This window comes from Cygnus olor, chromosome 9, assembly GCF_009769625.2.
Source record: "Cygnus olor isolate bCygOlo1 chromosome 9, bCygOlo1.pri.v2, whole genome shotgun sequence".
Classification (NCBI taxonomy): domain Eukaryota; kingdom Metazoa; phylum Chordata; class Aves; order Anseriformes; family Anatidae; genus Cygnus; species Cygnus olor.
In genome coordinates, this window is record NC_049177.1 from 12,557,798 (window position 1) to 12,583,253 (window position 25,456).

Sequence of the window (25,456 nt, forward strand, 5' to 3'; positions counted from 1 at the left end):
TATTTCTTGCATAATTCTTTGGAAGTTTTTTTTTTTTTTTTAAGTTCGATGTACCTAATAAACATTTGCCTTTTGAATAGTTGGCTGTGCTTTATTTTAGGTCTGAGATCCAGGGAGGGGCTTGGTTGTGTAGAGGAAATTCTTTCCTGTTTTTCTTAGGTCTTTTGTTAGATTCTGCCTATTTGTAGCCTCTTTACGCTGGAGAACTGACAAAGCAGAGCGGGGGCATGTAACACGGCGGTTAGTGCTGGGTATTGGGAAGGGAAAAGGATGAGAACGGGCTCTGAAGGCAAAAAGCGCAGGAAATCAGGAAGGGGTAGCGTAAGGGTAGGAAGGCGACCAGCACCACCACGGCTTGGAAAGAGACTGGCACACAGGTGCTTCTCCTGAAGTGAGCTGCTGCCTGGGCTGCTCCCAGCTCCTGCTTGCCAGCGTGTGAGGGTGGTGCTGAGATGGAACCGACACGGTTTTGGGGATTGCTCTTTCCTGATGAAAGAAGAGAGCATGGGAAACGCCTCTGAGCGCTGCAAGTCCACCACGGGATAGTTCTAAGGCTTAAAAACAGACTGGCAGCGGTGTTTTAACGACATCCTCCTGTTCCTCTTCCCGCTAGCAGGAAAAAGGAAGAAAAGCGAACCGCTTCCCGGTGAAGGCGGGGCGGGGCGGGGGCGCTGTGCGGGGCCGGGGGCTCGGCCACGGCCGGCACGGGGGGCCCCGCTTCCAGACCCCGGAGGCTGCGGGCACTCCTCAGGTGCGGGGCCCCGGGGGGAATCGGGCGGGCTCGGCCCGGCCCCGCCCCGCCGCCGCTGTCCGCCTGCGCGGGCCCCGCCCCGGCGCTGAGGGGCCGCGCGGCCCTGCGCTCATGGCGGCGGTGCTGCGGGCGGCGGCGGGACGGGGCCGGCGCTGAGCGCGGGCGGCGGGGCCGGGGCCGGGGCCGGTCGGCGGCGCGCGGGTGAGCGGCGGGCAAAAGGGGAAGGACCGGGAGTGAGGGGGGGGGGAAGGCGGTGGGAGGAGTGCGCGCGGCGGCGGCGGCTTTGTGTGCGCGGGCGGGGGGAGGGGAGGGGAGCAGCGCACGTGGGCTGGGGCCGCGCGGGCGCCGCCCCCCCCGCCCCGCCCCGCCCGGCGGGGGCCGGCACCGGGCCCTCGGGGGGCGTTCGGCGGGGAGCCCGCGGCCTGGCGCCGGTAACGCCTCTGCTCATCCCCTCGTCGCAGCAGCCGGGAGCATGTCCGGGATGAAGAGAGCGGTGGCGGAGAAGGACCCCGACTACGAGGACATCGCCATCGCGCAGCCCAGCAAGCGGCACCGAGCGGCCGAGCGCTCAGGTGGGCGCCCCGGGCCCGGGCGGAGGCGGCAGGGGGGGGGGGGGGGCGGCGGCCCGAGGGCGGGGGTTGCGCCCAGCGGGCTGCGGCTGTGGTAGCGCCCGGCCTGGCGGGCACCGGGCACGGCTGCAGCCAAGGGCACAGAGCACAGGAGCCGGTACGGCTGGGAAAGGGCTCCCAGATCCCCTGCTCCAATCATCACCCCCCCCCCCGCTGGTGTCACCCACTGAACCCCGTCCCCAAGCACTGCGTCCAGCCTCTCCTTGAACAACCCCCAGGGACGGTGACTCCACCACCTCCCTGGGCAACCCGTCCCAACGCCTGACTGCTCTTCCTGAGAAGAAATGTCTCCTCATTTCCAACCTGAACCTCCCCTGGCACAACCTCAGGCCATTCCCTCTGGTCCTGTCACCAGTTAGCACGAGCTCCCCAGGGCCCCAGCCGTGTGTGCTGGTTCCTATGGCTGCTAAATGTTCATTCCCACCAGTGTAAGGGGTAAGTCAGGGAGAGAAGTGCTTGGGAGGATGGAAGAGAGGAGGAGCGATGGAAGGAGAGGCGGAGGTGGCGGCCGGATGAGTGGGTTTGCATTGGGGCTGTCAGAAATTTCTGCTTTGGGAATCCTCCCCCTGGCTGGGTGCCTGGGACAGGTTGCGGTCTATGGGCAGATGAGAGTAGAGCTTCTTGCCCCTGGGACAGGGAGTAGGCCAGTGGGGTTTGGCAGAGCCCAGTGAGAGAGAATAATGATGGGAGGAGCTGAAGAAATGGGAGCTGAGAAAAATGCAGCTGGCTGTAGGACCTGAGATCCAGGGACAGCAGGATGCTGCAGCTGCCGGTTTGAGAGGGACAGGTAGTGGCTTTGCAGGTGATGCTTTGGAGGACACTGTATAAGCGGACAAGTCTGAGGAAGCTGACCTTCAGGTTGAATGTGCTGCTGGGCAGGTTTTTCAGGCAGGTCTGTTAAGGGGCTGGCAGGGGAGCATTGCTGGAGCTGGCTGGAACCTGCCACTCGCTCTTGTGTGTCCCTGTCGCTGCAGAGGTGTTTGTAGCCTGCTTTGGAAGCCACTCTTTGGAAGATCTTAACAGTTAGCAGACTTAGTGCCTTGGGACATTGTCCTTGCCAAAGGGAACTTGTTATTCAGGTGATTCTTCCGAATTGGCTTCTGTGTTTCTCTCTTAGAAGATCCCCCATTTTCCATACAAGAATTCCTTAAGTATACAAATTTCACTAACAGTCTTAACTGAGGACTGTGGTTGATGCTAAGCAGGACAAAATATGAAAATAAAGTGTTCTTAAAAGCCTCTGTAATGTAACCACAAATTCTAAAGTGCTTTAATTGTCTTAATCCTGGTATTGCACTGCCTCAGTCTTGGGAAGAGATGCAGTTGTCTCTGTCTGAACGGCACGTTTCATGCCTTACTGTGCTCAGGTTTATTTTAAGTGTAGCCTTACATGCGAATTTCCCAAGTACGGTGTTCATGGTTGGAGAGAAATTATATCTGCTGGTTTTTAATTTTGCATTACTCGTCTAGATTCTATCATAATTCAGTTTTAATGTAGGCTTGAACTATTTCTAGTTCTAGGTAATGTGTGTATATATATATGGAAACCAGTAAATACCTGTAGGATACCCTCTTGCAAATGCAAGCCTAGGTTACGTTACTCACATTGTAGGTACCCAATCAGACGGTAAAATTCCTTGTGACAGTAATTACCTGATAGCTGTAACATACCAGCAAATTTTGACTTGCTTTTGATTTCTTTGCTCTTTCCATGTAGGATCTTAGAAGCCTTTTTGAACAGACAAATGCCCTTTAGTCAAGCAAATGCTTCTTCTGAAGCTCAAAACGCAGCCTTAGTATTATTGCCTCCTGTACTATTTAGAAACAACATAAAATTTTTCTAGGGAACCCAGGCTGTTTTTCTCTCCTCTGCCTTGTGGTGTGGTCATTGTCTTTCTGACACAAGCTGGAGGACCTTTTTCAGGCTTTCTTCCAGAAGTACAACTGCTCTTCCGAGTCCTTACTTAGAATTGATAAGAACACGTTGCTTGGATTGCTCTGATTCAGCCCTCCTGGGAGAGGATTTTGTAGGAGGTACACCAGCTTTCAGTAACGTAGTTTCTTTTGTGGCTAATAGAAGGCTTGTAGGCACTCCAGAGCAGGCTGTGCTCCATGCCAGTGCTAAACATATAAAATATTGGTTTGCATTATTATTGCTACATGAAGTGTAAATTTCCTGGATATGAGTTAGGCCAGGGAGAGACAAAAATGTACATAGCATTCCAGGGTACTCCTGCACAATTGCAGTGGTAACTGCACTGCACTTGACAATAACATTTTTTATTTTATTTTTTTTTTTTACTGTTTATAGCTTCAGTAGGACAGAAGTAAGTAGTTTGGTCATATGTTGTTTGTCATCTCAGACCTAAAAAGAAAAAAATAGCCTTCCACATAAGCCAGCTTTTAAAGACGCATGTGATTTTTGTTAAGACAAATTACTTTCTTTTGCAGAGAAGTTATCCTTGACATTTTTTTGATGCTGAAATTACCACTTCACTTTTCACTTGTTAATGATTTATCTTTGTTTTTTTCAAGTGGAGCCTCAGAAATAGAAATATTTCTTCTTTATTTTTCATGTGTGGCCTTGTGCAGCTCGAGATGTTGCTGTGCAGAAGATTGAGACAATTATTAAAGAACAGTTTGCTGTCGAAATGAAGAATAAAGAACATGAAATTGAAGTTATAGATCAGGTATAAAGGTTTTCTTACTAAAAAAAAAAAAAATAGTTAAAGTCCTGGTGTGATTTGCTTTTGGAGATTGGGGTAGTGGTTATCTGTTCATTGCTATATGTTATATATTTATTGCTATACGTTACCTCATCTTTTCTTTTCATAGCGCCTGATTGAAGCAAGAAGGATGATGGATAAGCTGCGTGCCTGTATCGTGGCTAACTATTATGCCTCTGCTGGTCTTCTTAAAGCTGGAGAGGTAAAGATTATGTTGTGAAAAACAAGACTTTGAGGGGTATTTGTGAAAAGTGATGTGTAGTCCACTGGCTATATAGCTAATGTTAGGGTTCGAGATGCAGTTTCTGAAGTAGTGGAATCTGAACCCCCGCTGGGAGAGCAGTGGGAGAGGTGACCTGGTAGGTGTCACTAGCTGGGCCTTGGCCACTTCAGTCATCCTGACTCAAGTGAGAAGTTTCTGGGCAGCTCTTGGTTCTGTTTCCTGAAACACTCGGCACTTTTTGTCACTTTTTGTTGTGCAGCAGAGCACCTGGCTTCTCCCACACTTCACAGTTATCCTTGCAAAGCCCTGGAGAGTGGAAGACCAAATTTTCCCATCTCACAAATGGAGTGGAAGTAGATGGACTTAAAAACTTGTCAGAAAAAAAAATAAATACATTTCTTGAGTCCTGGGCAGTGAAACAATCTTCCCTTTACCCAGGCAGTCGTTCTGTTAATGATGTGTTAACCAGGCTGATAGCAGCAGTGAAGCATGAGGTAAATCAAAGAGCTGTCACAAAAAGATTAAAAATTCACAAGGAGGTTAAGAAATAAAACAACAGAGCCCCTACGAGTTAACTCTCCCATTCTGAGCACCGATTCTATAGTAGCCTGGTAATTGCAGGGTGTTGGAGAGTCACACTGAGGCTGAATGCAGGCTCCTCACTGACATGTAGCTCCCTGCCAGTTTACCTATTTTAGTTAACTCCCTGAGTTGGAAAAATGATAGCTGTTTTCCAGGAAAAGTCTAAACTGATATTGAAACCTATTAATGTGTGCTGAGAGCTGAGGTTTCACTCCAGTGCCATAAGAGTTTCTCTACCAAGCAAGGGCTCTCATTGTTATTCCTATTTTCCTATTTTGATTTCCAGAAGGCTTGGTGGAGGACAAAAAAAAGTAATGGTCCACCTTGTTTTTCCTCTCACTGAACTTGAATTGAGCAACTGGAGCTGAGAAAGATTATGATGGTACTGGGAGGCTTGGAGATCTCTCCTCTGCATTTGGTTTTGTGTGGGTGGCTGAGGAATTTGAGCTAGATTCTGATCTTTTAAAGTACTTTTATCCAGTGTTGTCACGTGTCAGCAAGAGCTTGTTCTGCCCCCTGTTTGCTTGTTTTGCCATGCAGGGTGTTGTTTTTTTTTTCCTTGCCGAGTTTCACAGTTTGCAGAAATGCTAACATTATATATTGTTTTGGAGTGTTCATAAAACTGGTGTGACCTTGTTGTGTTTGTTTTCTTGTAGTTGTTATGAGCTTACGGCTAGTGTAGCTGTACCTTTGATTGCATTTTATATTGTTTCTAAAAGTCCTGCTTTGCATGCTGGCTAGATCAGGTCTCTTTTTAATTTGAACTTGGTGCTGGTTTCATTTAGGTCTGTTTTCGTTGTGTGGTTAACGTGCTTGATTCTGCTGGCAGGGAGCGATTGCCTCTATTTCTGCTTTTGGGAATGGGAATTTTTGTAGTTTAGCTCAGTGTGCTTAGTATGTAAATGCTTGTAAACTTGTAAGAAGATGACTTGCAAATTCCTGATCTGTTCTCATGAACAGTTCTTCAGCCTGGTGCTTCTGGGTTTTGAGGCTTCTGGTTCTGTACAATTATAGTTGTGTGTTGGGTTGTTTGTTTTTACTACAAATAAGTGGACAAGGTGTTGGTCAGTTCACTGGATAAAAGAAAAGAAAATGGGCTGGTTATTTATTGATTTACATCTATTTTGACTTGAAGGAAGCTTAGGAATTTTCTTGTTTTAAAGATTTTATATATATATGTGTGTGCGTGTGTGTTTCACATGGAGCTCTTGCAAATGCTTGGAAAACCAATAGGATTTGTGTTCTCCAGATATCAAAGTTCAGGATTTTGGTTTCAAAACTCTTTTAAGGGCTGTTGAGCAGGGAGAGTTGGCAGTTGCTTAGGTCATGTGCCTCACGGACAGCTGGGAGGAAAGCTCTCAGCTGAGCCCTTAACTTCTGGGTGGGGGACTATTCAACTCCACTGCTGCTGCCAGCTCTTCAGGGCAGTTCTGCCCTGTCCTGGTGCCCGTACTGGCTGCATGTTAAACCTCGCAGGTTCAGGAGGATCTAACATTATCTCTGAAACACCCATTTTGATGAAATTTTGTGAGCGTGCGTAAGCATGCTCCTCTTTAGCTTCTGTTAAGCTTTGGCAGCTGGCAGAGTGCTAATAAATGTATCTTGCCTCATGGGCATTGGCAAGACCACCAGTTGGTAGCAAAATTAAGGAGCCTAATACATTTGCATACCCTGCTTGCCTGCAAGAATCAGGCATCTGTGGTCTTTCTGTGTACAGTGAAGGCCTGCAGAGGAGGGGATGCTGTTATTTTCAAGGGGACATTGTAAGTGTCAGTCTGCTGCAGCCCTCCTTTCCAAAGCTAGGTGGATTTCAGGGATCAGAGGCTGTAAAGGAACAGATTCAATCTGGGGTCCTACTTCTATAGAACCGTTGAAAGCTTTTCTCTTCTGTGGTGTATGTTTTTTTTCTGCAAGGCAGCTGATTAAATATTGGCTCGTTATTTGTATGTTGAATTTTCCCCTTTGGCACAGCCTCGTTTTATCTGGGCTGCAGGAAAATAAATTACTGGATCTGCCTGGCCTCTGTTGCAGGGGACCAGGACGTGTGACACAACAATTCTCAATCACCCTTCAATCAAGAAGTTCCTGGAATCGCCCTCCAGATCCTCGTCCCCTGCTAACCAGGGCTCAGACACTCCATCCGCCAACCACTCCGAGAGCGACTCGCTCTCCCAGCACAATGACTTTCTCCTGGACAAGGACAATGGCAACTTGGACGCAGACGACCGGCTGACAAACAGCCTGGACCAGAGACAGAGCAGAAATACTGGCCGGGTAAAGTAAAACGCGAGTGGTGGTCAAGTTGTTGGAGGTGTGTGCTCTGTCTGGACTCGGTGCTGGCACCAGGAGCTCTTCATGTTGTCACCCACCTTGCTGAAGATCTGTTTCTTACCCTCTCCAACTGCTTGCTTCCACTCTCAGCCTGGCTTTGCTGTGAGGCTAACTGAAGCGTATGTAACTTGGGTAACTCCTCTTAATTCAGTCTTACCCAACAGAGAGGTCAGCCAGGCAGCAGCGACAGCGTTCGTGTTAGCGCTGCTGATCTGCTGCTGTCTGGCTTGGTAGTCTCTGGGGAAGGAGCTGTTTCACGGCTTGAGCACAGGGTTTTGCTGTGCGGATGGAAGTCGGGTCAGGAAGGGTAGAGTCTGGAGAGAAGAGCGAGAAATGTCATTCCCAGTGATGTGCTTTGGGAGCTGGTGATACTCCATGTAGTGATGCTGCTGGGTGCCCCTGGGGACTGCGTTGCTCTGAGTGATCCAACCTTTGGGGTTGGGGCTGCTCAGCACTGTGTGGGGAACACCTAGTGGTGGCTGGGTTAGCTCCTCCTGGGGGAGTGAGCTGGTAGAGCCTGGGGGCGCACTATGTGCTGGTTTTCTCCTGGTGGCACTGCTTGCTCTCCACGTTAAAAATACCTCCTTTCATATTTCCCTGAGCTTTTTTCTGTGTTACTTTTGACGTGGATCCATTCCCTGTATGGCTCACTATGGAGCTGCAGAAATCATTGTACAGTTGCAGCTAAGAACCCACTTAGAAACAGATACAGCTGCCCAAAAGGTCCTTCTCAAGTCGTGTCCTCAGTACCATGTGATTAAAACATAGCCCACATCTTGCAGCAAGCACCAGTTTCCCTTATTTTCATCTCTCTTGCTCTAGGAAATAGAAAAGAGCCACATACTTATTCACAGTGGCCATTAGACAACTGAAGAGAAGCTTTGCAGAAGAGAATTGATTTCTCCTGCAGAGAAGCTGCAGCTTGCTGAGCATCCCAGCTTGCTCCTCTGCCCTGCTGCCCCTCTCTGCCCCAGCTGCTTCCCTTACCAGAGGCAGGTAGCTTCCCGAGGGAGATGCTCACTGGCTGCAGGTGAAATTCTGAATGCTCAATGAGAGGAAACTTCTGTTTCGTTTCAGTTTCTTTCATCTCAGCCCTGCCAGAGAAGAGCCTCTGACCCAAACTGGAGATGTGTATCTCACTGCATATGGCTGCGTTCTGCAGTTGGACAAGTTGCCATGTGGTGTGGCAGGAAAAGCATTGTTTCTGCATCCAGTGAGCAGGGTGACAGCTTTGGTGCGCTGAAATCCTTCCTAGGGTCCGTAGCAGAAGCATGCAGACAGTGTGTATCTGTACCATAAACCACCAGCCCAGTATAGATAGTTTCAGCAGGGGGGTCTTTGGTGGAACAGCTGGATTGCTTGGCTGTAGCATGGTAGGGCATCTTTGGCCAACACAGAGGTGGCTGAAGGATGAGGAGAAGCTGACGCTGTGCCAGGCTTCTGTGACTGTCCTTGCTCCAGCTTGGGACATCACTGGGTTGATCTCCCATTTAACTATGAGGGTTTTCTTTTTTAACAACACCTTACTTTTCTAGTGCCAAACAAAGTAATGTTTAAGAGGAATGCTTGGTTTTTTTTGTTTGTTTGCCTTTTTTTCTTCCCCTACCCTCAGGATAGTTCGGGTGTTTCAAGCTCTCAGAAACCAGGACAACGAAATGCCGGGCTGCCAACTGACGAGACTTCACGGCTCTACGTGAAGAAAACGATTGTGGTTGGCAACGTCTCCAAGTTAGTGTCCAAAGTCTCCGTGATGGGCCTTTACTTCAGAATCAAATGGAATAAGAGGTTAAAATAAGGAGATAAAGTTGTTAGGCTGTTGCAGTGGGAGGTATTGCTCTTGACACTGGACCCAAGGCTGCCCTCCCTGAGTATCTGCAAGAGCTTTTTGTTGGGGGAAGAGGTATTTTAACAGGTAATATAAATAGAGGTTTTACGGTCTGTTTCTTTCGAGGTGAGTCTTTAAGCCTTCTCTGTCCATTATAAAATCCCAGGTTTTCACATGAAAATGCTGAAAAGCAATTTGTCCTAATTGCTATTTCGATGTGTCCGTAGGGATGCGTTTAACAAAAAAAAAAAAAAGACAACCACCTGACTCTCCCCCCTGCCCCAAACAAACCAACCCCAAATCAGAAATTATAAAAATGAGAAAAACTCTGTGAAAGTACAGCATAGTCTGAAGAAATTTTTTATGGTTTTATGTTTTCGCCCCCCAAAAAAATTGAAGACAGGTAAATTTATCTAATTGTTGAACTTTGAGGAAAGTAGCAAATAAAAGCATTCATTTTTGGAAGCTATGGACAAGTCAAGGTTTTAACCCTCTACCCTGTACTACTGAAGTTAATTTTCTTTTGCATAGAAAGTAGGAAATGTTAGCTGATGAGACTTACGGTATTAGAATTGTCTTGAAAATCTACTTAATCCTGGACCCAGAGCCAATTATTGACTAAGAAGCTTCTTTAAAATGTATAAGAATAATTGCTTTTTTTTTTTTTTTGGATCTATGGTAGCAGAGTTGCTGACGCTGTGTTCTAGAGCAGTTTGACTTCTTGATGTCTCACAAAAGATGGGGAAAAGGATTTGACACTGACAAAATATTAAAATTAAGTCTTCCTGATTTAAGAATCAAATTTTTAAATGGATGAATTTCTTATGGCAGTTGTGCACTGGAATCAAGGAAATATATTGGGAGTATAGAGTAAATTATGAGATTTCTGTTTCTGGAGGAATTTTTTTCTGCAGATCTTGATGAACTGTCAGAATGTAGAATAATTAGCAGAAGTATACAGGGGACAAGCTACACATGGGCATTTTACCATCCCTGTTTTTTTTAAATTTTTTTGCCAGGTACATTCCCCCTGACAAGAGAGAAGAAAATGATCAGTCAACCCATAAATGGATGGTGTATGTCCGAGGCTCTCGGAGAGAACCCAGTATAAATCATTTTGTCAAGAAAGTTTGGTTCTTCTTACATCCCAGTTACAAACCTAATGACCTGGTAGAAGTGAGGTAATAAGGAGCTGTTCCAGTTGTCACTCTCCTATTTATGCTTGCCAGGCTTACAGTGCCAACTTTTTTTTTTTGAAGTTAGCACCTTCTTGTCCTGGTTTTGTGTTTCATGTCTTTCTTTAACTTCCGGCTTGGCTTGACAGACTCTCAAAATAACAGCAGAATTGCATTCTTTTTTGTATCAAATGTGCCAAACATTTCTCTTTTTTGTACTGGTGAAAGTTATCTGTTGCATTTCCCATGTTATCCCTGTGAGTTTGTACATCTGTATGCATTATGCTGTCTGCTGTGCAAGGTGCATTTGGAAAGATGTTCTCTACCTTCCTCCCAGTGGTATGTGGAAAAGAAAGAGAAGTTTCAGAAAGCTGTTTTACCTGTAGTTTTAATTGTGTATGTATGTTTGGGCAAGTTTTATCTTTCTCCCAGGTATCTCTGTACTGCAGTGAGATCAGTGGCATTGACTTCATGGTTTGTGGAATTAATTTCCCATCAGTGTCATGGTATCGCTGCTACAGAAACAGGGCAGTTTCTCTGTCTTCACCTAACCTGTAGTCAAAATTGTGACCCTGTTGTGATCAGCAGGCTCAGTTCTGTGTTCGCTACTGCAGGCAGATGCCCTGTCAGTTTTTCATTCTTGTTCTTTGGAAAAGATGGTCCAAAATGCTTCGTGTTTTCCTGAAGAAATTATTCTCTTAGGGTTCAGTTGCCTGCCTGGAGGGAAGTGGGCAGAACACCTCCATACAAAATGGCAACTTAATTCTGGCAAAATTAAATTGACTGATGAGCAACTCCAGAAAGGCATATCTGAGATAAGAAGTGTTAGTGCTAGCTAATGATTCTGTGAAGGTGATGCCGACCAGGATGAAAACAAACTCCTTTATATTTCGGGTATAGCATACTAAATTAGACTTGACTGCTTTCTTTTTGTGCCTTTCTCAGTTTACAGTATCTGATGTCAGTGCTGTTTGTCTTCTGTTTAATCTCCTCTAGTTAATAGATTGCTTCTTGTCATACAGCTCTAGTCATTTCAATGAACATTTGTGTTCTGGACTAAAAAGAAGTTAGTGTTTTGTTTCATTGCAAAACTGCATTTGGGATTTACAACAACAAACTAAAATATTAAAGGAAAAAAGTGATGGTAAATACTAGAGATAAATCTGCCCTTCTTTTTCAGATTAGAGAATGACATTGGTTGAGTTAGCTTTTCCTTGTAGTCTGTATGTTGTTTCATTGGCCTTACATGAAGCGTATGCCTTTTTACTACGAGACGGAACAGCAGAAAGAGATTGCAAAATGTTGCAATGAAAACTCACCTTGGAGCAGTGTCCTAGGAGCTGACTTGCGTTTTTTTTTAAAGCAAGTATTTTTTATGATTACACAGTCTTTTTTTATGTTTGTTTCCCTTAGTCTTTCATCCAACTGTTACACCATTTCGTTCTCTGTCCACTTGTGCAAAATGAAAGCACGTTTTCAGCTGTCCCCAATATTAGAATTTGTGGGTTTGATTGCATTCTCTCTGTCGTGAATAGTAGGCCTAAAGCTAGCTTTGGTTGTCAGTTAGACAGGCAGTCTTTGGCTTTCTGCAAAAGAGGTAGGTGAAAGCTCTACCTGTTTTGCATACAAAATGTGAATCACCATTTGTTTCCAGAGAACCTCCATTCCACCTGACCAGGAGAGGCTGGGGAGAATTCCCTGTGAGAGTCCAGATACACTTCAAGGATAGCCAGAACAAGAGGATTGATATCATACACAATCTGAAGGTATTTGAACAGAATGCTTGAGAGAAAGGCAATTAAATGAGCTCTCCATAATCTCTCTGCATGATCTAGAAGAGCATCCGCTTGTGTGTGTGCGCTTCTGTCTCTGTATTTTTTCCCTGCTGTTCTTTTACACATGAACAGTTCAAATGAATAATCAAAAAAGATCCAGGAAAGTCCCTTACCTTGCCTATGTTAAAGGCCATGCTGTAGCCAAGGAGCCCAGCTTTGCAGAAGCAAAGCATTTACCTATTGTTCCCCCTACAGCGTGAGATTTTTAGCATGCTCTCGCTGGCTTTAGTTTGACAGGTTGCTGCAGGGCTGTCTTTCTGCTGGCAGTGATTGCTGTAACTGTTGTCTTCCTTCCACACCTGCACGTACCAGCTAGAGACCATCTCTGATGGTAGAGTGGGCAGGGAGAGGCTGAGATTGCTGCCCCTTCCTTCTGGACAGAGCCTGCTTTCAAATCATTCACCTGCCCTGTGACATTCAATAGGATTTATAGCATGCAGCAGCCCTGGTAAACTAGGCCAATCCTTTTGGTTTTGTTTTAATTAGCAGTGCCTAGCATTAGAGGCATTATGTTCTGGGCTGGTTTATTTTCATGTGAGCAGCATGATTAGTTTTATTTAAGCCCTGCCTGCAATGATGGTTTTCCTACTAATGTAAATACCGAGTTGTAACCACATATGGAGACAGTAGAGAAGGTTGAAAATGTTCCCCTGGAACTTGGGAACGTTTAATGTAGACTATGAGAAAAATGTGTTTGGAGAAAAATACGTGCCTTTGAACACTTGAAGCTTATAAGCTGATGCAGTTTGCTTTGTGCTTGAATCCCGTTCCTCCTGTGTGGGCTAGCTTCCTTCACGGAACCTCCTGTGATGCACTGCACCTCCGTGTGGCTGTGTGACTCAAGTTTCTGCTGAACTTCAGAAGAAATTGGTAACAGCATGGTGGGTGTTGTGCAGCCTACAGAGGAAAGCGGAGCCAGTCTATGGCATAAAAAGAACTGAAAATATTACTTGTCGTGCTTCATAATAGAAGCATTCACGAGAAAACTCTCTGATGCTCATACCTGGCAAAGTAGCGTGAGGATCTTGAGTCAGCAAATCCATGCTGTTTTTCTTTATTTAGACCTCAGGAATTAAAAAAGGATGCTCCTCAAAGGCAATTCTTAGACTGAAATAATATCTCCCCAACAAATCTCATTTCCTTCAGCTTTTTTGCTCCTTTCTACTTCAGTGTGGGCTTTGGGTTGTGGTTGGCTTCTTAGCAGAAGAGGGTCCTTAATAGCACACGTTTTTCTGGCCCCATGGATTCAAAACCAACCTGATGCACTGCTGCTTGTGTGATGTAGTTTCAACTCCTTTCAAACAGATCGTACTGTGAATTCTAGCTAACATGCTGCTCTGCATTGGTTAATATAAACGTATTCTATTGCTTTATCCAGCTGGACAGGACTTACACAGGCCTGCAGACACTCGGCGCAGAAACGGTGAGCCAGCTGGTTGTGGGATGGATGTTGTACTTTGATACCCTTAAAGATGTTTAGAAAGAAAAAGATAGAAGGGACTAAGCACTGAGTCAGACCCATTTGATTTCACAATTTCTGGAATGTAGGTTTTGCTCTTGTTAAATGAAATGATTATGACACCTTGTCACTGTTCACAACAACAATCATTTTTCCCTTCCTAGTTCAGAGGAAACTGTTTCCAGCTTTCATACAGAATTTAACTTGTACTACAGTTTTTAGTTTCTTTTTGGAGCCTTTGGTACCAAATGTCTTGATTTGCTTTCTAATGTGCTACAGATCTCGAACATCAAGAATTTAAATTAAAGCTAGCTATTCTGCTGACAATATGCAGTAAATTAAGTAAAGGTCTGCCCACGTCAACATTCAGTACCTTCATGGAAAATTAACTCTGAAAACGTTAAATAAAAGAAATGAATGAATTACTCAGTTTGTTATATCCCTGAAGTTTCTTTTATTATTTTTTTCCCCTGTTAAACTCTAGTGAATGGAAATCTTTATTCTGAAATAGCATTGCTTCAGCTTTTCAATCTGTAGAGAAAACTTTAACATGAAATGCCTATGGTGATGAAAGTACATTTTTGAAGAGTAGATGATGTAGTGGTGCCTTTCTTGAGGACCTTATCAAAAAGGCAAGCTACAGTTTTGTGCCTGTCCCTAAGGAGCTTACCTGGAGCCTGGGCTCTGTGTTCCTTACAATGTTTGCTATTCAGATTTCCCCGGGGACTGAGAGAGGCTCTGTTTTACCATGGTGCTTTAGTGTTGTAATATTTTTGTCTTAGCCCTGGGGAGCCTCATGAAAATGGATGGAAATTTTATGCAGAGTTTGGGGGAGGAAGGGGAGAGATTTCCAGACATTTAAAATAATAATAGTTAAAACAAAAAGGCATAGTTGTTTTCACTATCTTTACCTAACTACCGGATATTAATGTCGTCTTTTCACCTGCTTCTGGAAGGTAGTGGATGTGGAGCTGCATAGGCATTCACTTGGCGAGGAATATCTTTTTTCCCAGTCTTCAGAGTCCGACCTTTCTGATGTTCCTACATCTTTACCACTGCCGTTGAGTATCCCAGCACCAGTTAAAGCTTCTTCACCAATTAAACAGCTGCGGGACTCCAGCCCAGATGCTTCTGCAGACAAAGGTAAAGCAAATGGGTATTGGTGCGACTGGAATTCTTGGAACGTCTTCTGGGTACTTTCTCTTAATTGTTCCTTTGGCTTAAATGTTGATACCTGCTCTTTACTTACCTCAGACAATTCTTTCCTTAATGTACTAGGAAACATAATTTAGAAATCGTTATCATTTATTTGATTTTTTTTTTTTTAATCTGGAGTTTGTTGGGCGAGCTCTGTTTTGTTAAACGTAGTGAATGTGGAGTTTCATGCAGCATGCGTAGTTGGAAAAAGGTTGTTGAATAGCACTTGTAGTTTTGTTCTTGGCAGACTGTTTTCAGAGAGCTTTTAGGTTTCTGAATGTCTTGGGGACTGTGTATTCATTTAAGGAATTAGTCTAGCGGTGTGTTCAGTTGTATTTGTTGGTTCCTAACATGAGATGAGTTTGAGAAAAACTTTTTATGTAACTGTGATGGTGAAAGTAGAGAGTTGAAGACTTAGTGTATATTTGTTGGTCTCATTCCCACCTGTAAGATCTGGAAATGCAGTGCCCACTGCAATGTGCTGGCAATTGATGCTGTAGCATCATTTGAATTGCCTGAAACAAGCTAGGTACTGGCCACTTGAGCACACTATTCTGATTTCTAGATCGTGGGAAGTAGGAAAAACTGTGCCTCTAATAGTGTTTAACTTTTTTTTCTGGAATATGTAATATTAAGACAAATCTCAGTTAACTGGTCAGAGAAACAAGGAAGTCTTTATAGTTTGCATGATTTAGTGAGAGAAATTTGCTGGAAACAGCAACTGTATATTTCAAAATATGATCACATGCAACACGGTTTCATTCCTTTAGTAATCTATCCTGAATTCCTGTGTTAAAGGAATGGCTGTGATGCTCAGGTCTTGCATGGTGAGCTTTCTGCTCAGTGGTACAATGCCAGGGGCATTGTCCTGGCTTAGCAAGAAGAATGCTGTTTAAGTTCAGTGTTTTCTTGTGGCAGCACAGCCAAAAATGGGGAAATGAAGCCAAATTTTAAATGCACACCCTTTTATTGAAACATGAAAATGAGCAGCACCTTTAGGTGGAGAAAGGAGTTAAAACTGCCTCTTTCTTAGGCTAAATGGCAGTGGCTTCTCTCATCAGGTCAGAAGGCAGCTGTTGGTGTCCTCGTGCTCTTACTCCAAAACATGCACTGCAAGATTTCCTGTGAAGGAAATTCTGCCTTAGTTGTGTGAAACCCTGTCTGTGGACACAAAACTATCCACGGCTTTCTGTCAGTGGAAGAGTCTTTTCAAGAAAATGTCTAAGAAGTGGCTGATGACCTACCAAAGCTGAACAGGCTGTGTATGTTCACGTTTTATTCTTTGGTTCAGAGACAAACCTGACAGATGTGCACAGAAGGAACTCCCTTCACCCCTTTTTCTCCCTGTTGAGCACTGCCCACCAGTTGCTTTCTCCTTCCTTCCTTCCAGAGGGTGTTTGTCATACGTTAGTTTTGTTTGTGTAGAGGAGCACAGTAAGGAATTAGATGTCTCAGCCTAAGATCTATTTCTCTTCTTTTCCCTGTTTTAATCAGGATTCCCTGGGAATGCTGAAACTGAAAGACATGCCACGTTTTATTCCCTGCCATCTGCGATAGAACGGACTCCCACCAAATTAGCCACCCAGAAAGTTCCCTTTGGCTCTCATGGAAATTCAGCCTTTCAACCCATTGCAGCTAGCTGTAAAATAGTGCCTCAAGGTCAGATTCCAAGCCCTGCAGAGTCACCCGGAAAATCCTTCCAGCCTATCACCATGAGTTGCAAGATTGTATCAGGTGAATGTTAGTTTACATATCTGAGTGCTTCACCCTGGAAAGCAAGAGATGGAGCAAGCTGGACTTGGTTTGTGTCCTTCCCCTGATTGCCTGCCAATGTTTGAACATCAGGCAATAGGAAACTAGAGTAAGGAGCTGAACACACTTCTTAATGGTCAAGGAAAAAAACACAAGTGTGAAATGCTTCGCATGAGATCAAAAGTGGGATGAGAGCTGTTCTCTCCCTTTTCATGAATGCTTTTCGGTGCGAAAATGGTAGTCCTTAGCTGGACTGCTACCCACAGAAAGGCCCAGGCAAGGACACAACTTCCATGCGGGCTGTTTGTATGTGGGAAAAAGCCGTTCTTTTCCCTCCCTTTTTCAGACAATGGGGATGGATTAAGAAGAAATTTTTTTCTGATTACTTGGCAAATAATTTTCAACCTTGTTCACTCAAATGGTCCCTCTTATACTTGTGGTATCTACTCAGATGGAACAACTTTGGTCTTCCTCTTCCAGACATCCAGCCTCTGGATTAATTTTTCAGCTGACTGCAGTGAGCAATGTCATGCTCTTTTGATAGTTTCCCAACCAAACGTGGTCAAGGTGCTGTTTACTCACTTTACATACAGTCCCTTCCCTGCCTGGGCATGATGCCATCCACTGGATGATGTTTTACATCAAAAAGTTTTAATGTACAGCTCACGGTGTCACGTATTATTAAGCTGAAAGATGACCTGCTACATCCCTTCATTTTCTGGTGTTCAGGTTAGAGAGGATGTAGCACCTCTGGTGATCAGTGTGTGTGATTTCTGATGATCAGCTCGCTCCCAGCTCATTTTCCTCAAGAGTGCTTTTTTGTTCAAAATTTCAATATTTCTCCTTGATATCTTCAAAGTGCTAGTGATTTATATTTGAACCTATGCCAAATGTTTTCTTCTTTCCCAATAAGCTCTATTCCTAATCTTCTTTCTCCAAAGCTGTCCAGAAAGCACTAATTATAGCGCATCCTCTCTTTCTTAAAATCCTTGGACTATTCTTTGTTGCTCTTTGCAATTTAAATGTTGTTCTGCAAATATTTATCCAAGGCTCTCTGTCTGCTGCGAAAAATCACCCCTTTCCTATTTCAAGAGCAGCTTATAAGACATAGAGAATTTATTTGATGAGCATTTATGTTCCATTTTAATAGTCAATTACTGCCAAGAAAGCAGATTGACAGGCACTTGAAGCATGCTTGCTGCCTTCTTTCTCTGATGACTTTTCTTGCCTGTCCTTATCTCTGCATTTCTTGCTTACCCCCTTGTGCATCTTTTTTCTTCTGTTTTTCTCTCTCTCTCCTGATCCTCTTACCCAGAAGATGCACATTCTACAACGTTTGCTTTCAAGGTCTTCTGCTGTAATGAGAGCAGTGAAGAGACAAGAGTGGTCTGGCCTGCCTGCTAGCTGCTGTATCACACGGCCTTTTGTGTGAGCTGCTTGGTTCTTGGCATGGGGTGCCTGCAGCATGGGCTCCAAGAGGGAAAGAGAGCACACATCAAGGAACTCTGCTCTCTTTCTTCTTCTCATTGGGTGGACTGGACTTGGCAGTGAGAATGATTTACATGATGATAATCCACCTCAGGATTCAGGGGTGGACTAGGTAGCTTCTAAAGTTCCCTTTGAACCCTGTTTGTCCTGGCAGACAGAGAATATCGGGGGTAGGTATGAGCCGTAGTGCTTTATACTCCTTTTAACTTTCATTCTATTCACCCTTTCTTCTCTAAATCCTAACATTTGTCTCAGGCTGGGAAGTGCATCCTCAAAGATATTCCTTCTCTAAACCATTTGCAAAAGTACTATTGCTGTATTTTTGTGTTCTCACGACATTTATAAGATAGAAGCATTGGACTTTTTTTCTGAAGGTTCTCCAATATCGACCCCTAGTCCATCTCCGCTACCTCGTACCCCAACCTCCACTCCGGTGCACATGAAGCAAGGCTCTGCTAGTTCAGTCATTAATAATCCATATGTTGTTGTGGACAAGCCTGGACAGATGGTTGGAGCAGCAGCCACAAGCACAGGTGTGTAGTGTGATCAAAGAAGGCAGTGACTTAGTCTTACCCATTCAATTTGCTCTCCCTTTTAAGTGATGACTGCAATAACTGCATTTCAGTCTGCGCTGTTAGAAGAGTACTCAGCAAAGGAAGAGTGGTGGTGTTGCTTAAGTGTCCTGTAGCGTGGTCGAGGGTATGGTGGAGTTTAACACGACTGACTCCCTTTAGGGAACAGCACGTGGTGTAAGCCTGAAGCGAATTCGTAGATCTCTGTTCAGAGAGAGCCTGTTCTGTACAGCCAAAAGGGAAGGGGAGTTAGAGGTTGTGATGAACGGAGGTTTTAAACAGAAATGGCGTGCAGGTGCTTGGGTGAGGACTCTGTCTTGGGCATGGGCAAAGAGCATGGGGAGCTGGCAGCAACTTACAGGTCTAAGCCTAAGTCCTGTGCTGTAAGTGTGTTGAAATGGTTGATAGAGCCAGGTTACTAGGAGAACAGATGTTAGTTTTTGTTGCTGCTCTCAACGTCTAGCTGGTCTGAATGCAGCCAGTTTGGATTCCTCTAACCGGGTTCCCTTGGTGCATCTAAAGGGGACAGAAGCCTGGGGTCAGGAGGGGAAGAGGACTGAACCCCAGGAGACTGGGTGATGGCTGTGGTAGTCAACTGCTAATCTATGTGGAGGTGCTGGAGGAAAAGTCACTCAAAAGCCATTTATTTGTTACGACTTGTGGCCAAGAATGGCTTTCTAAGAGCACACTTCTTTGTGTACGTGTGTGCTTACCAGCATCTCGGAATGATTCTTCAGAGCCGTGTGTTGAACTGCAGCGTGCGTGTGACACAAAGTGTTCGTTGTGCATGGCTGTAAAAATAGATCTCCTGATAACATTCCCTTCTTTTTTCTGAGGGAACACAGCTGCCGTGTTGTGCACATTTTAATTTCATCACAGGGGGATTTAGTAGGGAAAGCATAGCTGAGTGTTTTAAGTGTGTTTTGGGGCTTTCTTGGTAATGCTGAAGCTCTTTTACTGATAGGGTTTTTATTTTTGTTTTGCTTTTTTCCTGTTTCTTCCTTACCTCCAGCCTGACTTTGTTCTGCATACGTGGTTTGTCATGGTTTGGGTAACTTCCATGTTCTCATAGTAGTGATTTTTGCATGGAGGATAGGATCTGTAGAAGTACCAGGTGGTTTGGACGTGAAAGTCTTAATGTCACTAAAGGTGCGCTTTCCCACTACATCAGTGTTATTTAAGTACAGACTGGCCTGAAAGACACTGCCTGCTGTCTCTCCTTCCCCTTGTATTCCTGCCACTTCCCTTTATCCTATATGAGCCAAATCAGATCAGCAGCAGAGCAGAAAATTAATACCTTCCCCTCCCCAAATTGTTTTGTTGTCGGATAGCCATGTCACCAGACCCCATGTGGAACAAGGGGAATGTGGGACTGGGCTTTGGGAGCCGGGTGGGATTGAGGATAATGTGTATGGACAAAGTCACCAGGGTGTTTTTGATAAAACTGCTGATCGTATTTAAAAAAAGGACTAAGGTCTGAAGCTTCATGTTTTGTGTAAGCCAGCCTTTACAAATCCCATTGTTTTGAGAAATGGCTGCACAGTTTACTTTTAAATGTAAGTGCAGTTTGTAAAACGACTGTGTGAGAGACTGTGACTGTGTTTTCATGTGTGATCTGTGGCATCTCTTAAACAAATGGAGCTACAAAATCAAACCTGCAGCAGTAACCAAAGTGCTGCTGAGTAGCAACAGGTTGTATTCATACCCTAATAATACAGGGCCAGTTCAGCACTGACCTTTCATGCCCGAACTCCGCCACCCATCTCAGGTGCAGGACGAGGGTAGTGCTGTGGCACAATTTTCCAAGAGCAGCATTCTTCAGACACAGGAGCCTTTGTTCTTTGTTTTCAGTTCTTCCTCTTCCCTACCTTGCTCTGTCCATTTGTCTGGTTACTCCTCACCCAGTGTCCCTCCTTTTCTGACTTTCCTTTTCCCTCCCAGTTTCCTTCAAACCTTCCCAATACCGGTGCTTAAGGCTAGTGTAGGTTCAGAGGGTTTCTGGGCAGTGGAGGGAGCTACATTTGCATCAGCAGATTCTGCGTGGAATCTCACCGGTAGCTGCTATGCTCAGTCATCCAGGAGTTACGTGACCCTTTGCAGCAGACTGCTCTGAGTGGACATAGGCAGTGAGTTGTCTGGGGTGTGGGTCCTGCATGTGAAAATTGTGCAGCAGCTGGCCTCAGGAGTATCACAGAGCCACGTTGGGTTTTAGGGCCGGCTGGGGGGAAGTACAAGTGAGAAACTCTTCAAACACTGCAAAGTAGTCTCCTTTTTCATTTCGTACAGGTGATGGAGACAAAGACCTAATACATTTGTAATGAAAATTGATTTGTTTTGTGCCCATGCCAACTCCCACTGATGTACCGACCTCGTTATGTGTACCTCATGGACAATATAGATTCGGCCCTTACCTGAAATCTGCTTTGTTTCCTGATGCACAGGGAGCCCAACCAGCAAACTGACAAATGTTTGTCAGGCTTCTCACAGGACTGGATCTCCTGTATCAAAGACCCATGGGAGCAGCTTTGTAACCTCAGCTGTCAAGGTAATGTTCTTATTAGGTGTATACTTTCTATTTAAAACCCAGCTTCCTATTCAGTAGGGCTTTTTAGTATTATGAATTCTAAATTTCAGGCAACTCTTTTGGTCCTCATTTCCTATGAGGATTTACTCAAACAGCTGTACCCCTGTGAGAACATGGTGGTTATACAAGATAGCGTTGATTCATGCAGCTCTAATTAAACTTGCCTACTCCTCTGTTTAAAGGCACCAATTTTTTGCTTTTCTACAAGGAAATCTGTAAAGGGCACAGCTCGCAAAACGTCTTACCTGTCAAGAGAGCTCTTCTCTAACTGACTTTTGATCTTTTTCACTCTGTTAGTGACAGTATATGATTAAACCAGAGGTGCCTACCTCAAAACCTCCACTTGGCTCATTATCTTGTGCAGCAGCTTTTCCTAGTAGCCTGAAAATAGGTCATTTAATGGCTTTACAACTGCCTACATTTAGAAAAATGTTCATGTAAACAGTAGAGTAACTGAATGTATAAACAAACAGTGATGAATAAGGTTCACGCTTCTAGCTGCAAAGCCCAAAAGGTATGGAGCTGAATTATCTCAGATAAAACCTCTTCCACGTCTTGCACAAGGAAGGGTATTTCTGGCAGGCAAGTGGTGTCAGTGAGGTTCTTTCTGAAAGCATCTGGTGGGTGTGCTGCTGAAAACAGGAGCGTTTCCCTGTCTCTGAGTCACAAGAATATTAGTGCTGGATATGGTGGGGAAGGGGCGGAGGTTTTTCAGTCAGCCTGCAGAGAGCAAATCATTTCACATTTGGAACTGAAATGCTTCCTACATCTGTTAAGAAAAATGTGTTGAAGATTGCTCTCGGAAACAATTATTTTGGAGTAGCATTTTAAATGTCAGGTGTGCAGCTGGCTATTCTGCTTTTAAGAGCCTGGCTGTTAAGGATTTTACTTAACAATGTTAAAAAAACATTTTTCGCTGGTTTGGGACAGTTCTTTCTGTAAGGTTTTAAGTGAGTCAAAGTAGGTGCATATCATTAATAAAAGTTGGAATCTGTATTTCTAGGGCAATGTCAGTTAAAATCTGAAGGTATTTAAAAAATAATAATCCTAACTGTAAACAGAAATATATTTGATTTATGTCCATATGTCTTCTGGTTGGTGGAAAAGTGATAATTTGGTGATCTCTTCAAAGAGGGTGGGATGTCTGATAGTTCAATGTGACGTTAACAGATTGTGCTTCACTTATCACTTTCTCATCCCTTCACTATATGGAAGTTTTCTCAGTATTTTTTTAAATGACTTATGCCTGTGTTCCTTTTGGCACTTTAAAATGCCCAATAGGCACATTGCTCTTGAAAAGTCTGGTTGTGCCTCTAAACTTATCTTCACACCTTTTCCTGTTTGCTAGCAGTTGTGTAGCTATGTGGTGAACCAGAGCAAACAACTCCTCTGGTTGAAAAAGAACCTATTTTCAGCTGTGTGTGTCAGCACAAGGAAGATGGCAGGAGCACTGGTTTAGAGTCCGAGGCCTTTTTGGTCATGATCCAATCCTGGGATGGACTAAGTAGTTGCGAAACCAGTCTCAGAGTTCACATTGCTTGTAGAAGAGTACAATTATTTTAATTAAGCAAAACATAACAATGCCAGACTTCCTCAGATGCACGTGACGTGTCAACCAGCCTCGGACTGAGGAATGACAGATGCACCATTTTGCAGGTGTAGAAATGTTTTTTTATTCCGTTTAGTTAGGTAGCCTCACTGTTTGTGCCAACTCATGAGTTCTGCTTGAAAAGACTGTGCCATCAGTATCTGAGATAATTTTGCTTGCAGATTAAATTGGATGTATATATTTTTTTGTGTTCTCCGTAACTTGTTTCTTCTCAGATACTCTTCTCTTTCTGAGACTGGGCATAGATTGGCAGAATGGTTGAGGTTGGCAGGGTCCTCTGGAGACCATGCAGTGCAACTTCTCTGCCCAGAGCAGGGTTAGTTAGACCAGGTTGCACACAAATGTGTCCAGTTGGGTTTTGAGTATCTCCAAGGCTGGAGAGGCCACAGCCTCTCTCAGCAGCCTGTTCCAGTGTTCAATCACCATTAGAAAAAAAAGGGGGAGGGGAACGGGGCACGGGAAGAAAGATGTTTTCCTTATGTTTAAACAGAATTTCTTGCGTTTCAATTCATGCCCATTGACTCTTGTCCTTTCATTGCATACTATTGAGCTCTGTCTGGCTCAGTCATCTTCACACCCTCTCGCAGGTATTTATTGCACATCGATAAGATGCTCACTCAGACTTCCCGTCTCAAGGCTAAAAATAAGCCAATTATTAGCCTGCCTTAATTTTACAGCTCTGAAATGCTTTGTATAAAAAGCTGTTGGGGAACATGTGTCAATTTCTTTTATTTGTGTATGATATGGTAAGAAACAGTTACTGCTGTTGAAGATACGATCTAGAAAACAAATTTTAATTAAGCAAATTGTATTAAATATGTTACATTCTTGTTACATAAATGTTGACTGATTTTGGAAGTGGCTTATTTGTACAGGTAATTTGGGATCGCCCAGCTTGTCCATGCTACCCTCTGTTACTAATGACTTGTTTTCTTTCTTTTGTTGGATGTTTCACCAATTTTTTTTTGGCCACATCTTCCTATTTGCAGCAGGAGGATTCCCTGTTTGCCACCATGCCACCCCTTTGTCCCATTGGGAGTCATTCCAAGGTGCAAAGCCCCAAATCAGTCACTGGAGGACTTGGAGCTTTTACAAAGGTATTCCTCTTGGCTTTTGTGCCTGGACAAGGAGCACAGTATTAGCATTTCATGCTGACTTTTGCCACAGACTGTATAACTTCCAGTGCATGTAAAACTTAACTGGAACCAACGTGTCTTGCTGCCGAGGGCTCTCTATCACCTCTCAAAAGATGTATCTTGACTTCTTTTCCTGTGGCTCTGCTGTTCCTGTGGTCTTTCTTTTCATCATCTCTTTCATCCTTTCTTGTTTTCTTTTGAATCGCTGTCATATTGAGGCTGATTTTTAAAGGTATTTTTTGGTGGGATACAGAAAAGTAGTCAGTAGAAGATCTGTCAGGAGTTTCTAACAAAATGCTCTAGTGATTTCTGAGTGTCAGATGTTGCCGTTTGTGAGTACATTTCCCTAAATGTTAGCATACTGAATTTAAGGCTTTGGGCAATATTTGGTAATCCAGCTAAAAAGTTGAAAAGATACTTCCTACTAGTTACAGTATTTACAGCAGTCCACCCGAAAAAAACAAATCACCAGCCTTTCCTGAGTTGCTGATTTTGGTGATTAGATTTAGGGCCTGTTCCAGAGAAACATATAGTCATGTTGAGCTACACACAAGAGAATAATATGATCTTCAACCAGTTACAATATCTACATCTGGTTATATCTACACCTATAATATTAGCTATAATTTTGCAAGATAGAGGAAAAAAAAAAGGGGGTTTATAACATGTTCTGAGCAGGAAAATACTTAGGTATTTGAAACCTTAAAGTGTTCTGGCTCCTTCCTGAGATGGAGATGTTAGTGATGTTAGTATGTGAGTAGAACTAGTAGTTGTAATACTATTACCACTGTCTGTGGTTCTTTAATTTCTGTGAGCACCTTTCAAATTTGGAATGCTCTGTAAGTACAGACCCCCTGCACACTTTTGTGCTGTGAGCAGCCCTCATGTTAGGTTTGGGAGGTGAGTTACCCCTGATGGTGTGTGAGAACCACATCCGAGTTACTGGCTGTTGTGTGCCCTTTCTTACAGACAGGCTGTTCCAGAAATGACTCCCAGTCATTTAGAGTTGCTCGTTATTTTTTTTTCTGTTGTGGTGGTGTTATTTATTTTTTTTTCTTCATATCTAAAAGGTGATAATAAAACAGGAACCAGGAGAGCTGCCGCAGCAACCCCAGCTACCAGCAACAGCGACAACCCCGCAGACCTCTGTGCAGCAGTATGTCACTGTAAAAGGAAGCCACATGTTAGCCTTGTCACCGCAAAAGCCGGTCGTGAGCACAGGCGAGGGGACGGTGCAGTCTAAGGTATGAGGCACTTGGGCATCTTTGGGTTGGTGCAGGCCATCTGTTGTGTAGTTTCATTGCAACACCTCGTGCTTCTCCTGGGGGCGTGGAGTTAGTTCCATCTCAGAAAGAGGCAGGGGCACCCCGACTGGCTAGTTTCCCCCTGTGCACAGAGTGGCTTATGTCATGCTTAGCTTTTGTCCTTGACAAGGGAGCAGGGTGAGCAAGCACTATTGCATTTTGTTGTTTAGGGAAAACATCTCCCACCTCTGTCTAGTCCATTGCAACAGTGGGGTGGAGGTGGTTTTGAACTGGGTCCCGACAACCCAGAAAGTTGGCTGCCATCATCAGCTCTTGCT

General features: G+C 44.3%; 1 protein-coding gene across 7 annotated transcripts in view; it reads left to right on the forward strand.

Annotated features, from left to right (window-relative positions):
• The first annotated feature begins 864 nt into the window (after positions 1-864).
• YEATS2 (YEATS domain containing 2) overlaps positions 865-25,456 on the forward strand; it is a 49,307-nt gene continuing 24,715 nt past the window's right edge. For 2 of the 7 annotated variants that reach the window (XM_040568066.1, XM_040568069.1), the window contains exons 1-14: positions 1,174-1,323; positions 3,973-4,070; positions 4,216-4,308; positions 6,943-7,185; positions 8,855-8,970; positions 10,087-10,248; positions 11,897-12,008; positions 13,456-13,500; positions 14,493-14,679; positions 16,228-16,467; positions 18,348-18,506; positions 20,987-21,090; positions 23,728-23,835; positions 24,945-25,118. In XM_040568066.1, the coding sequence (XP_040424000.1) occupies positions 1,224-1,323; positions 3,973-4,070; positions 4,216-4,308; positions 6,943-7,185; positions 8,855-8,970; positions 10,087-10,248; positions 11,897-12,008; positions 13,456-13,500; positions 14,493-14,679; positions 16,228-16,467; positions 18,348-18,506; positions 20,987-21,090; positions 23,728-23,835; positions 24,945-25,118 (1,941 nt within the window). In that variant the 5' untranslated portion in view covers positions 1,174-1,223. Of the gene's footprint in view, positions 953-1,173; positions 1,324-3,972; positions 4,071-4,215; positions 4,309-6,942; positions 7,186-8,854; positions 8,971-10,086; positions 10,249-11,896; positions 12,009-13,455; positions 13,501-14,492; positions 14,680-16,227; positions 16,468-18,347; positions 18,507-20,986; positions 21,091-23,727; positions 23,836-24,944; positions 25,119-25,456 lie in introns of those variants that run through there. The other 5 variants (XM_040568067.1, XM_040568068.1, XM_040568070.1 and 2 more) reach the window with 5 other exon arrangements.